General features: G+C 58.9%; 3 protein-coding genes across 3 annotated transcripts; all 3 read right to left on the bottom strand.

The window, feature by feature from the left end:
* Window positions 1–6: 6 nt before the first annotated feature.
* On the bottom strand, window positions 7–1,635 carry MAM_05982 (Purple acid phosphatase-lik; the record flags this gene model as incomplete). The annotated part of the gene is made up of 2 exons (XM_040824780.1): window positions 7–1,403; window positions 1,500–1,635. The coding sequence occupies 2 exons, from the start codon at window positions 1,633–1,635 to the stop codon at window positions 7–9; spliced, it is 1,533 nt and encodes a 510-aa protein (XP_040677200.1).
* Window positions 1,636–4,243: 2,608 nt separating this feature from the next.
* MAM_05981 (Cytochrome P450) lies at window positions 4,244–5,967 on the bottom strand (the record flags this gene model as incomplete). The annotated part of the gene is made up of 3 exons (XM_040824779.1): window positions 4,244–4,380; window positions 4,440–5,569; window positions 5,645–5,967. The coding sequence occupies 3 exons, from the start codon at window positions 5,965–5,967 to the stop codon at window positions 4,244–4,246; spliced, it is 1,590 nt and encodes a 529-aa protein (XP_040677199.1).
* Window positions 5,968–6,487: 520 nt separating this feature from the next.
* Window positions 6,488–11,647, bottom strand: MAM_05980 (ABC transporter; the record flags this gene model as incomplete). Its single annotated transcript, XM_040824778.1, has 14 exons — window positions 6,488–7,094; window positions 7,176–7,940; window positions 8,007–8,057; window positions 8,113–8,184; window positions 8,234–8,357; window positions 8,434–8,763; window positions 8,811–8,973; window positions 9,039–9,796; window positions 9,859–10,092; window positions 10,155–10,434; window positions 10,490–10,716; window positions 10,787–11,315; window positions 11,376–11,458; window positions 11,521–11,647. 14 exons carry the CDS (start codon window positions 11,645–11,647, stop codon window positions 6,488–6,490), a joined length of 4,350 nt encoding a protein of 1,449 aa, XP_040677198.1.
* Window positions 11,648–13,584: the final 1,937 nt, after the last annotated feature.

The raw sequence follows: 13,584 nt of genomic DNA, 5'->3' as shown, positions 1-13,584 counted from the left end.
GCCTACTTACTGCCGGACGAAGCGGCGGTCGTGAGCCTTGCGCAGGGTAGACGAGTCGAGCAGCTCGCCGGTGGAGGACCTGTAAAAGTCGACCCGGAGGTTCTGGGGGTCGACGAAGCGGATGGTGGCGTAGCTGAAGTCGTCGGCGTAGGCAAAGGCCGTGTAGGCGGGCCTGGTGCCGACGGCGCTGAGGCCCTCGACGTTGCCGGCGCCCCCGGCGACGATGTACATGGGCGCGCGGGGGTTGTCGAGGCCGGCCGGGTCGGCGGTGCCGTTGACGACGGGCATGAAGCGCTGCGAGTTGTGGACGTGGCCGAAGACGGCGAGGTCGACGCCGTAGCGGTACAGGAGGCCCTCGAAGGCGGCCCGGCAGGGCTCGCAGGGGTCGCTGGCCTGGTCGCCCGTCGTGTACCAGGGCCGGTGGCCGGCGGCGATGAGCCACGGCGTGACGCTGCGGTCGACCGAGGCGAGGTCGGCGGCGAGGAAGTCGAGCTGCTGGCCGGGGCTGCCGAACGGGCCGGAGTCGAGGCCGGCCGATCCGCCGGGCCCGTCCGGGGCCGAGGCGAAGTCCGTCTCCGTGTCGAGCATGACGACGTGCGCCATGCCGTACTCGAAGGAGAACCAGAACGGGGGGCGCGCGAGCTGCCGCGCCCTGTTGGCGCTCACCCTGGCCGCGGCGTCGGGCGACGTCGACGCGAACGACGCGGGCATGCTGCTGCCGAACCTCGTCATGAAGTCGGTGAAGTTCTTCTGGCCGTCTGGGCACAGGCCCGACGTGAGCGGGATCTCCTCGCACACGGCCTCGTGGTTGCCCGGGCTGGCCATGTAGGGCTTGCGCGACGAGATGGGCGCCAGCTGGTCGTAGAACTGCTCCAGGATGGCCTGGAAGGCCTTCTTGCCGTCAAGGAGGTTGTGGCCCTTGAGCGCCCAGTCGTCGGCGTACGCCAGGTCGCCCGGGTGGATGACGAACTCGTAGTCGTCGATGGTGTCGGCCAGGCGCTTGATGGTCGTGTGGTTGAGGGACGGGGGGATGGACGGGATCTCGTCCCGCTTGTCCTGCTTCATCTGGATGGTGTAGCCGTCCTCGCCGTACACGCCGAGGTCGATGACGGCGTTTATCGAGAAGGGCGTCTTGTCGCCCGCCTGCCGCGGACTGAGAAAGGTTGCCTTGGTCGAGTTGGTCGACACAATCTGGTAGCAGTATTTGGTGGCCGGCCTCAACCCCGTCAGGGTGACCGAGTTGAACCAGGTGCGGGAGGACGGATATGTCGTTCCCGGGGTGCTCGAGCACACTTGCTCCGTCAACGACGAGCAGTCGGGCGCGCCATACTTGACGCAGGCCTGGTCCAGCTTCTCGTAGGTGTTCCAGCTCACAGCGATGCCTGTTCCGACGACGACCGCGCCTGGTCAGCCAGCGTCTTGTGGTCGTCCGTGACCTGCCGCGACACCGGAGCAGGTCGCTTGCTGCACGTATCGGGGGACGGGACGTGGGAACTAACTGTTGGGCCCGTCAACGGCGATCCGCTGCTGGACTGGAGTTGTCAAGTCGGATGGAATCGGCGGCAGATGAGCTCCGGCGGCCGCGACGGCAGCCAGAACCAGGGCGCCCTGAGCACAGCCAGGTAAAGAGACCATGATTCGGTGGCAGTGGGCGCCTGCAGATTCTCGAAACAACAAACACGATGGGCGTCTACGGACGGAGGCACCATTGGGCGTCTCACGCTTGACTTATATGCGCCAGCAGCGCCGTCCGCTTCAGCCCGCCCATTCGCTCGTCCGTCGCGGCTTCACGGACCGCATTGCTTGGAGTTAGCGGTAACCCTAATTTTGATAGTTGGCAACTTGGCGTATCATCCCGTGCTGAGGCCGTGGAACCTGATTGGCGACATGTCGTCTTCGCCTTGGGATAGACTCACTCGCCTTGTGAGTTGAAGGGGTCCCGGGCCTCTCGGTTCGCTCGCAAACACCAAGACTGCCCGCTTTTTTGGGTCACCGGTTCATTTCATGCACGGAAATGGCAGGCGAGATGCTGCAAGTGAGCTGGCTGGAGTCGTGGACATGGGCATGGGCGCGCATGGTGGATGGCTGGCCCCTTTGTCTCCCCTTCCCCTGACCGACGTGGTGGAACCGAGCAGGTACTGGCTCCCGATGAGATTAAGTTTGACGACGCTATGCCGCGTGGGTTAGGTCGGACGTACGGCGCATGGAGCATCTATTCAACTTGCAACTGTTGGGTTACATTGCGTGGTGCTAGCAGAGGGACCCGAGCGATTCTTTTGCCATGACCAACCGCAGCACCGATATTGAACATGACTTTTCCGTATGGACGGAACAACACCTCACACTAGCCGACGGGCCACTCAACAACAATCCGCCATGGGCACCGTTCAACGTAAACTTCGGGCGTGGCCGGATCGGGTCCACGGGGCGTCGTCGTCAACCACCAGGTAGGCGCGTCAGTTCGTCTTGTCCATGCTTGGCGACCTGGCCGAGCACAGGTTCGACAAGTACATCTCTTAGTGCGACGTATGTATGGGCTCAGTTGTGCGAATCGAGGTTGGAGATTATAACTGCAAATATCGGGTGCCTACCGACAGTCCGGAACGCCGCAACTTGCGTCGTCAAGAACACCAAAGGCCATCGTTGGCTCGTTCCATCGCCATGCTCGCCTGTCCAAGGCCAGCTTTGCGCAATCCGTCTGCGTCAAGCTGGGGTCAGCCTGAGAAATCTGAAATCAGACACGAGCGGTATTCTACTGTGCATGTCATCCCCCGTCGGAGCGAATGCCGCGGGCTAAAGATCAAGTCGTCGACGCCGGATCCAACGCGTCTTTACCCCGTGAACACTCCACTGTCGCCCTTTTCTCGTCCTAGGTACAACTTACAGCCTTCATAGCAGCCCAAATACACGCCAGCGCCCAGCACGCCAGAAATAACTGTCAAGGACAATCCTCTGAACAGGCCCCTTACCCCCTCCATCCGCAAAACGTGTCTCGCCGCGGCAATGGGGCTTGGTCTGAGCGCCGCCGCCCTGTCGGTCGTGGCGGCCGGTTCGTCCCCCGCGGCCAATCTCATTCTCGTCTTGACAACGTCCACCGGAACGAATATGCACGACGCACAGCCAGCTGCAACGGCGGCGCTCGCGGCGCTGAGCTTGATCTGATACGGGATGTCCTGCGACGCAGCCTCGTCACGTCGCGTCATTTTCTGCTTGAACCACTCGTACAGACTGAAAGTCAGGCTCGTCCCAGGCAGGGAACTCGCCACCAGCATGGTGTATCCCGTCCACAGACGCGTGGGTTGCCTCGAGAACCGCCGCAGGGCCTTCAAAACATGCGACCGTCGACCGGGCGGCAGGCCCTCTGTCGTGGACACTTGGGCGTTCTGCTTGAGCACTTCTGCGGGATTGAGAATGGCACACGCCACAAGGTCAGCGGCCGCACTGCTGACTGCGTGTGCAATGGGCAGGGGGATATGTCCCAAATGGCCCGACCTCTGGCATCGTTCAAAGAGCGTTTTGGACGCCTCGTAGACGGAGAAGAAGGCTGCGGAGGCCGGTATGCCGGCGAGCAGAGTCGGCCCGAAGCCTTGGTAGAGCCCCAGGAAAAGATTGCGGTGAAAGGCGCCGTCGAGCTGCCGATACTGGGTTTTGTACGCTGGTGACTGAACCCTTGTGATGATGGTGTCGATTGGGTGAACTATCACGTCAACGGCGACGGTGGCAACCGCAGCGGCCTTTTGCTGATTAGCCTTGATCCGAAAGGCCAAGCTGTCAGGGACGCGTTGTCCTCAGAGGCTTAGCCGCCTTACCGTGAGCACGTGGCCCCCCACGCCATCGAACGACATGGCTAGGTATGCCGATGCGCCCTCGCCTTGCTGTCTATACCGTCTAGGTCAAGTCGAACCCGGAGGAGTCGGTGGCCGCCTGGTTTCGCGGGATTCGAAAAAGGCCGTCACTCATCAAAGGGCCAAGGCCCGACCTGCGGATCCCGCAACATCTGGCGCGGATGTATGAATGAGCAGTCGAGGGCTGTATGGTGCACAGGTGAGACTCGCGAAACGAACGATGAAAGCGGCAGAGTGAGATAACTAGATGCCAGCAGCCGGTGGGCATCAACACGCAGTAAGCCGATCACGTGACCAACTGCCACGAGCAATCACGCAAAATCGCGCTCAAGAAACGAGGATGCTCTCTCGAGTCGATCGACCTCAACGCTTTGCTGCGATTGTCGCACGCTACTTATCTACACAGCAGCAAACTTCAGGTACAGCTGCTCAGCTGCCGGTCTGGATGAGTACCCGTCCGTCTGTTCCATGCCATCGTCATCTACAACCGAGGTTGTGAAATTGGCGTAAATGACGGCGACAATACTCTTGATGCCTACAACGCACACCTGTCAATCGCGAATCCCGCCTCGTTCTCTCAATATACGTACGTACCTGCAAGTGCGAAATTCGAGCCGATGCACATACGTCCTCCGCTCCCAAACGCCCAAAAGTGCCTGTTCATCAGCTTCCTTGTCTCGGCATCCGATGCTTGCGCCAGCCATCGCGCATGGTCCCATCTCCTCGCATCTGGGTATACCCTCTCGTCCAGGTGAAGCGTGTGTGCTAGAGACGCGATCCGCACGCCGCCCGGGATGTCGTAGCCCCCGACTTGACAGCCCGGACGCGGCGTACACCGGGGTTGCGGCCCGGGAATAGGCGCGTGCAGACGGAGCGTCTCCATGACAACGGCATTCAGAACGGGCAAGGCATCCAGCTCTGGGGGCTCCGGTAGCGCACAGCCGTCATCTGCAGCCTGGCTGGAGCGTGGGACCGCGGAAAGCAGCTCTGCCCGGAGCTGGTGCTGGACGTCGGGCGACCGAGACAACCGCCACGCGATATAGGTCAGCACAATGCCCGCGGTCTCATGGCCGGCCAGCAGTTGGTCCAGGACCTCGCTGGCTACCGCCAAACTCCTCTGCTGTATCAGCGTGCTGTAGAGCAGTGAAGCCTCTCCCTCGGCCTGTTCCTCCCTGTCAATGCCCGCATGCATCGCCTCGAAAACGACGGCCTCGTCGGCCGGCAGGCATGGCCCGTCGGCCCCGTCACTTACCCATCTCTCCGTCTCGTCACACATGCTCTTGTTCCACAGTCGTAGTTCCTCGTTGGCGGCGTCGACAAACGACGGGTACAGTCGAATGCCTAGCCTCGTACAAAGCCTCGTCAGGCCAGGAAGCTCCTGAGGCCAAAAGTGGTGACGGTGTCGCGAGAGATACAGCCGCAGCCAGTGGTCTCGATACGTCTTGTCCTGGATGAAGTTGGTGCTGCGTCGCATGCCGAAAATATACGACGAGATGAGATCCATCGTCGTCGCCATAAACACGGACTGTACTTCTGTGCCGCGGGCGTCGGCCTCTGCCGCCTCCTGTCTCAGCAGCGGAAGCAGCCTCCCGAGCAAGACGGCCCTGTTCTGCGCTCGCGCCGGAGCCGACGCGTGAATGTACGACTTGGAGTACACGTTGGACATGATGCGCTTTCGACGCGAGTGCTCCTTGTATCCCAACGTTGAGAACATGTGCGGAACGCTTACGCCGTGTCAGTTAGCAACCCATACGTCGTGTCGCAATGCTCGCCCGAGGGTTTGCTCGTCGCCGACGCACCCGTAGTTATCGAAGACCTTGTACCAGTCGGATTTCTCAAAACCCCCCTGGTATATCGCCCGCAGGGCATCGACCCCGTCCACGCTCAACGTGTTGGGCGCCACCCGGACGATCGGACCATGCCGCAGGTGAAGCCGGAAGAGGGTTTCATTTTCCTCGGCCCGTTTTCTGACACGCAGGATCCAGCAGTTGGACAGGGAGCAGGACCAGTGGGCCGTGGGAATCTTTGCGAGCGGGCTGAGCAAGGCTGGCTGCAGGACGAGTTTGTAAAGCAGGACGAGGAATGCCGCGGCAGCCACCGGCACGAGTATTTCTGTCTGCATGCTCTTTGGTGTCCGGACGGGGCTCGGCTGGACTGGACTGGGAGCAGCGGATCGTCATGGGCGTCGTGTGGTGTTCCTTGGTGTATTGCCCTTGTCTCAGCCCAACCTCGTGCGTTGGGCTGCCTGGCTATAAATCCCTCGCCAGATCACCCCGGGGCCTGTACCACAAGACTCTCCACACGTGACTGTCTGCCTATTCCATCTGGTTATCGCTCCGGTACGAGGGGTCCCGGTGTGTCTGTTTCGAAAAGCCCGTCCCGTCCCGTCTGTCTATTCGCAGTCGGGAATGACATCGTGTTGTCTGAGTCGGGTTGGCCTGCCGCCGCCGAGCGAAACCGGACATCGCAAGAAGCCAGCAGGACAAAGCATTCACGGGTGACAAGACACAGGAAACTCTATAATTCTGCCCATTCGTCTATGTAGCCTGCATTCGGCAACCATTTTCCGGTCAAGAGACACCGAGTAAGCCACGTCACGCCTCCTTTGACGTATAAGACAAGCAATGTGCAAGGATCCAAACCTAAGCCCCGTGGCCAGGTTCCAAGCTTTGATACAAGGCCAGGAAAGCTGACGCCGGCGTTGAAAGCAACTCTCTTGGCTTCCCGCTCTCCACCAGCCGCCCGTTCTCCAACAAGATGACGCGGTCAAAGTCAAGCACGCTCTGCAACTTGTGCACCACAGATATGACGGTCTGGTCCTTGAACCTGCTCCGCAACAGCTCCTGCATGGCCTTGTCGGTGTCGGCATCAACATTGCTCGTCGCTTCATCGAGCACGAGTATGGGGCTCTGTCTGACGACGGCGCGAGCGAGGCAGTACAACTGACGCTGGCCATGCGACAGCATGTCTTCCCCAATGTCGCTCTCCAACCCGCCAACCGGCTCGAAAATGTCCCACAAGCCCACTGCGCCGAGGACGTCGACGAGCTCCTCGTCTGTGGCGGACCGGAAGGGGTCCAGGTCTTCCCGCAGCTTGCCCGCGAGGAGGAACGAGTCCTGCGGCACCGTGTTCAACCTGCGACGTACTTCCTGCCGCGGAATGGTGCTGACGTCTATGCCGTCGACGCATATCTTGCCGCCGTCCACTTCCAGAAGTCGGAGCAGAGTCGCTATGAGCGACGACTTTCCGCTGTTCGGCAGACTCGTCAGTATCGGACGACTCGCCCCCGCCCCCCCAGGGCCGAAGATATACATGTACGGCGTATCTTACCTTCCCGTTCTTCCGCAAATCGCGACTTTCTCGCCGGATTCGACTTGGAAAGAAACCTGGTTGAGTACCGGCTCGGCCGCAGACTTGTACGAGGCCGAGACGTTGTCGAATACGACGTGTCCCGTCGCCGGCCAGCTCTGGGGCACCTCGCCCTTCTCCCCGGGGAGATTCTCGTCCTTGACGTTCAAGACGAACGACCGGATGCGATTGATGGCGCCCAGAGCAGTCTCTACCTGAGTCCACTCCGTGACGAGAGTCTGGAGAGTGCTGCTAAAGGTCACAATGTTGAAGAGCGCCACGCCGAGGAAACTCGTCGCACTCCCGCGTATGTTGGTCGCGATACCGACCAGGAGGAGCGCAAGGCCTGCGTTGAAGAGGTCCAGGACCAGCGTCAACCATCGCTGGATGCACCAGAGTAGGTAGTACGGCTTTTGGGAAACGTTCAACGCCAAGCAGCTCCTCTCCATGTACGCGTCCGACCAGCCGTATGCCCTGATGCAGGAGACGCCGTTGACGGTTTCCAGGAACTGCGAGAACAGCGGCGCTTTGGTCTCAATGTCCAAGAGCCGGAGCTGCCTCGAAGTGCGCAGGTAGTAAAACTGCACGAAGACAAGAGCGGCGATGCACAAGGGGATAGCTGCGCCGATGTAGCTCGATCCGATGAAGACGAGGACTGCGGAGACGATGGCAGACAGGAACTGGAAGATTGTCTGGTCCATGGCTTGCGGCAAGTCGTTGTCTATCAGCTCCAGATCTTGACTGAACCTAATGGCAACGGCACGTCAGTTCGGCACCACGGCCATCTGTGTACGCACTCTTGTTCGTACGTACCTGTTGAGCGTTGTGCCGGCATCCGTCGAAGTGAGGAACGATATGTGTGCGCTTTCAAACCACGGTCAGTCTGCCGCAGAGTTGCCTTTGCTCAAGACGTACGTACCGCATCGTGGTGTCCAGGAGCAGCTGATGGAACTTTCGAGACGTCTTTGGCAGCACGACCAAGTTGAACGTGCTGTGTAGAGTCAGCACAGGAGAGCCAATGCTGGCGTGTGGGCAATTACCAGTCTGCGAGAGCACAGCCCAGGATTGTCAAGGCCGCGAGCGCTCCGTATACTCCCAGCCAATAGCCCGTTCTCTCATTCGGGTTTTCTGCGTTGGCGTTTGTCCACCACTGCATCCAAACGGCTGTTCTGTCTCAGCATCTGCTGCTCCGGGGGGAAGAAGGGTTGGGACGATGCTGCCATGGAATGGATATACTGACACGGAAACGTCATGCCGAATACGAATATACAGCAAGCAAACAGGTATACGCCTATAGTCCACCGCCCTGCGATTTTTGCATAATATCCATAGATCCTCATGTCGCCAGCATGCCGGTTCTCCTCTGTCGAGGGATGAATCAGCATGTCAATCTCTTGCCATATCTCGGCTTCGTCGTCGTCCGTCTCCTTGGGTGCCGGCTGTGATTGCGCAACGCCCTCTGGCTGGATTGGTGACGTCGGCAAAGAAACAGCCTTCGCAGCCCCCTGGCTGACCATCTTGCCGCCTTCATCAAGGACTATCACTTGATCCCCAAGACTCAGGTGGTGCGCTACAAACGTCAGCTTCAAGCAGTCTTGTGCACACAGCACCACTCACCCGAGTTGGAAGCCATGATGACCGTCGCTCTCAGTTGCTTCAGCATTCCGTCCTTGGAGAAGACCCTGTCTATGATGTGCCTCTCAGTGGTTCTGTCGAGGCCCGTCAAGACGTCGTCCAGGACCATGACTGGGTTCCGCGAATACAGAGCCCGGGCGAAAGACTGCGTGGTCGTGGTGCTTAGTACACGGGGTATTTTCTCGAGGCTCGGACTTGGGCGCTCCTTACCACTCTCATTTGCTGCCCTCCACTCAGCTGTGAGCCGCGAGTCCCGGTCATCGTCTGGTCTCCGTTGGACAACTCTCTAAAGTCTGCGTTGAGGGCGCACGCATCTACAACCGTGTCGTACCAGGCTCTGTCCCAAGGCGACACCCCGACAATGTTGTTCCTGACCGTGCCCCAAGTTGACCACGGGGTTTGGGGGCAATACGCGGCCGTTCGAAATCCAGCCGCAATTGAACCCCTGAAAGGGACTTCTCCGAGAATCGCTCGCAGCAACGTGGACTTGCCGCACCCTACTGGCCCTGCGATGATGGTGACCTGGCCGTGCCCGACTTTGAAGCTCAGGTCCTTGAGGATCATCTTTTCTTCTAGGTTATATCCTGCCGACACCTCATCCAGGGACAACATTACACCAGGGCACTGGGCTTGCGGACTGAAGACCTTCTCATCCTGCAACCCCTTGCCATGGATGCCATCTTTGCCCGAGACGCTGGACTCGGACGACATGGCTGGCGCTGGGAGATGTCTCTGGTCCTGCCGCTCTGGGGAAGTCAAGTAATTCTGGATGCGCCGAAACGAGTTGATGACGGTCTGGATGTGCTCGACCCCGTCCACCATGTATATTATTGGCTGGTTGAGGAGCTCAAAGATGCTGAGAACGGCAAAGGCGACGCCCTCGGTCAGTGTTTCAGAGCCACGGGCTTTTGCGATGAGTATGAACGCCGTAAAGGCCCATACCGGTGCCAATGCGGTCGAGGCAAAGTCTGCCGTTGCAGTCAGCGCCAGTACACGTAGAGCCAGGCTCCTCACCCAAGTTGCGGCATACAAGAAATGAAAACCAGAATGTTCAAGACTCGGTGACGCAGAGACGCCCTGATCTCGTCGTTTCTAAGACCAGCAATGCGTGAGCATATAATGTCCGTGAGCCCCGTCATCTTGATGGCCTTCATGTTGCCAAGCGCCTTGGCAGTTCCCGTCAGCCTCGTCTCAATGGCCTCGAGCCACGGGATCTGGGCATTGGCCGCCGCCCTGGCAAGGGGCATGGCGGCTACGAGGCAGACTAGTCGGCGTGAGCTACTGGAATCACGGAATACGCGGCAGCACACGTGGTCTCTGACGTACGAATGACCCAGACGATGGGGGCGAGGATCGCCATTCCCAGCAACCTGTACAGGAGCCACAGGGCAAGCGCGAGCTCGATGACACTGGCGTAGAGTTCGTGTATGAGGGACATGCTCGACCCGATGCGGTCAATGTCTGCGCTCATGAGCGTGATAGCTTCCGCCTCCGAGGTGGACGATGCGCTCATCTTGAGCGTCTTGCTGAATATCATGGCCGTAAGACTGCCGCGGTACAACGTCAACAGTCGGTATGTCTTGTGCTGGTAGACCGCAAATGCCAGCTAGTTTGGCGAGTTAGACATGCCGCGAGACGAGGGGATGCGAGAAATGGCCTACAGATAAGCCCACGTAGACAATCGCATATGCTCCAATAAGTCCGTACGCGATCTTGTTGCTGTCGGGCTCCCGGTCTTCGCTCACGAAATCCAGTACTCTTTCAACAAGAAACGGCTGCGAGTAGCTGAAGCCGGTGTAGGCCAGTCTCGGCAAGGTCCCCGACAGAAGAGCCCACCTGTAGTGCCATAGGAAGGTGAGGAACAGAGAATGCTCCTTTTCCTGATTTGCTGCCGAGCAAAGTTAGCGCCTGTCCTGTTGCCTGACAAGAGGGTTGTTGTGCCTCGAGGGCTTTGCTACCTCTTTTCCAAGATGATACAAGCTTCGTGGGGCTTGAAGCTTCCAGCATCTCAGAGTCAAGCGGCGATAGCATGTCAACGGTGAGCAGCGTGCGAAACCCCTTGATGAAAATGCCGTTGAGCCATATGAAAAAGGCGCGGTTGACGATTCCCGCCACCTCTTCAGGGCCGGCGCTTTTCCACGCTGGTTTCAACAAGTGCCGCTTCTCGGTCACCTCGAGGAGAAGCAGGGACAGTGTTACAACCAAGCAGAAAAGCAGAACCCAAGACACGGCCGGGCTGTTCAGGAACAGAAACGCGGTGCGAACGCGAGCCATGTCCAGGAGACAGGTCACGCCAAGGTACAAACATAACAAAGTCGACGGGCGAACTGATCGCACGTGCTCCAGGCATGATAGAACCGACAGTAGGACATGGCCGGGCAGCGCGAGGATCAGACATGGAAGAGTAAATCGGCTCCTGTCCACACGGCCGGTTTGCCACAGCACCAAGAGCACGACTTGCAACGACGTGATCAGAACATAGAGCGCCTATATGCATAGCGTCAAGACACACGAGTCGCAGAAGCGAAGGGTACCACGACGTCATACCAACTTGAATAGCAACACTGCTGACTTGTCGACTTTGGCAGCCTCGTCCCACAGCCGATGCAGACGGATCGCCGCCCAGGAACCTAGGGATAAGCTATATCAATATCAAACTCGAATCAAAGTCAAACCCCCCCGAGAAACATACATGCTATGCCCAAAGGAACTGTCGATAATATCAATTCCTCAAACAACAGGGTGAAGTCGAACCGGCCAGGACAGTCGTCACCAACGGCTGGGCCAAAGCGGTCATTGACAAGGGCGGAGCAATTCATGCTTGGTGTACGCCAACTGATTTCCTATTCGTGAGACTCGTGTGGTGACAAGATGAGCAAGACCACAAGAGCTGGGGGACCGAGGACGAAGGAAAGGGTTTCCTATCTGCCACTCACTCGCTCAGGAGGTTGCCCGCAAACGCCGTGCCCCGAGGAGAGCCAAGCAAAGCTTTCCCTATATGAACAAAGAAACGTCATTCGCCATCTACCATGCCGGTGTGGTAAGCAGCGCCACCATTTGATAGCTTCGGCGGAATAGACACGCGTGTGCTGCCGCGGTGCCGAGCGGATGAATCCGCACACCATCTCGTTTGCCAGTCTCCCGCGACGGAAACATTTATCCCCCGTCGGAAAAGACACGTCTCTTGTCCGATCCGTCTTGTCCTCAGCTGGGGCTGTCAGCTTACCTTACATTGGATCTAGTTATAACATGAACGCTCCCTTTGGCGGATGCTACGTGGTGCATCTAGCCGCGGCGGTTCCCTCACGCTTCCCACCCACTCACACGGGAATCACGCCTGTTTCCCATGACCATGACTTGGTTTCTGAGCGTTGACGTAAGCTCTTCGCCCGCAACATGGACGGTTTGGGACGACGTTTGACGCGGGGGACGCAAAACCCCGGTTCGAATGCAACATGTCCCTCGCTGACTCGTGCTTATGTCCGGCGAGGTTTGCATAAACACGAAACTTGGAGCGGGCGTTGACCGCGAACGCATTGTAGAGAACATCTGCCAACAAGGTCTTCCCCACATTCTATTGCCTGCAGGGAACATTTGTCTCAGTGCCGGGCTGGAACAATCCGCCTCGATGCCTGGCCGTGGCGTCAGCCAAGTCGGGCAATGGACAAGGTTGGTTGGGCCGTTGCACAGAAATTGGCTGCATGGCGCCATTCGTGCCGGCCCATATCCAACACAAGCTTTTCTGGCCCCGAGCAGTCCCCTGGCTACTTGGAGTCTCGGACTAACAACTGTCATTGCTCGGCAGGTGAGAAACGCCATGGCCCCAACGCTGGGAGTCTGGGACGAGGTTTGGAACCGACATGACGGCAAATCTCAGATAGCCCGCCCCGAGTCCACCTGGCATCCAGTTCAGATCCGAATCCAAGGTCTCGTCTCGTCTCGTCTCGTCTCGTCTGGTCTGCGGATGTGACGGCTCGACGGGGCCTCGAGGTTCCGAGGCCGCGGTTAACGGCCCAGCCAGGAGCGATCTCACCTCGGATATGCAGTTTAAATCGTTTATCCCACAACGGGCTCGTCTCCACTCGCCGTGTCTCGCGGCATGCCATGTGACGCTTACTTTGGGACTCGTCGTGCGTTGCCGTCCACGGTTCTGGAATGTGGCACATGTAACGCTGTCAACGGCTACAGACATGCCGCCCCCGTCTCAGCGTTACATGCCCATCGGAGGAGCTGGTATAAAGTGCGTTGGACGATCCAAGCTCACGACGGGAACGCGAGATCCAAGCTGTCGCGGCCCCGGCCTGTGGCTTACACAGCACCTCAGGCCGGCGGCCTTGATTTCCCAGCCAGCCAGTAGATTCGCAACACGGCTGTCCAGTCTAAAAATACCGTCTCGGACTTTTCAACACCATGAGTTGTCTGCACCTGTAGTTGTCTTGTTGTTTCAAGCCACAATGTTCAGCAGTCGGGTGACTGGCAAAGCGCGCGGGCGTCGGTTTTCGCCTCCGCTCGGCCGTCTAAAATTTCCTCTTCTCTCCCCCCCGGTGCCTTGGCGAGGGACGAGATGGGACTAGGGTCTAGACGGCGAGCGAATCTTGGGGCAATGATGACCCGGGAAAGGCTGAAAAGGCGGGCTCATCATCTCAGCTCGCCGCCCCCTTTTCCCAACAAGACGCGCCAAAGACGAAACTTTGCTACAGGCAAAATCGATCCAGTGACCTTTTACGAGCCAGCTTCCAGCGTCATTGGCCCTGAC

The sequence above is a fragment of the Metarhizium album genome (genome assembly GCF_000804445.1).
Source record: "Metarhizium album ARSEF 1941 chromosome Unknown scaffold_17, whole genome shotgun sequence".
NCBI classification, from domain to species: Eukaryota; Fungi; Ascomycota; class Sordariomycetes; order Hypocreales; family Clavicipitaceae; genus Metarhizium; species Metarhizium album.
This window is presented reverse-complemented; position numbering and strand designations above follow the sequence as displayed.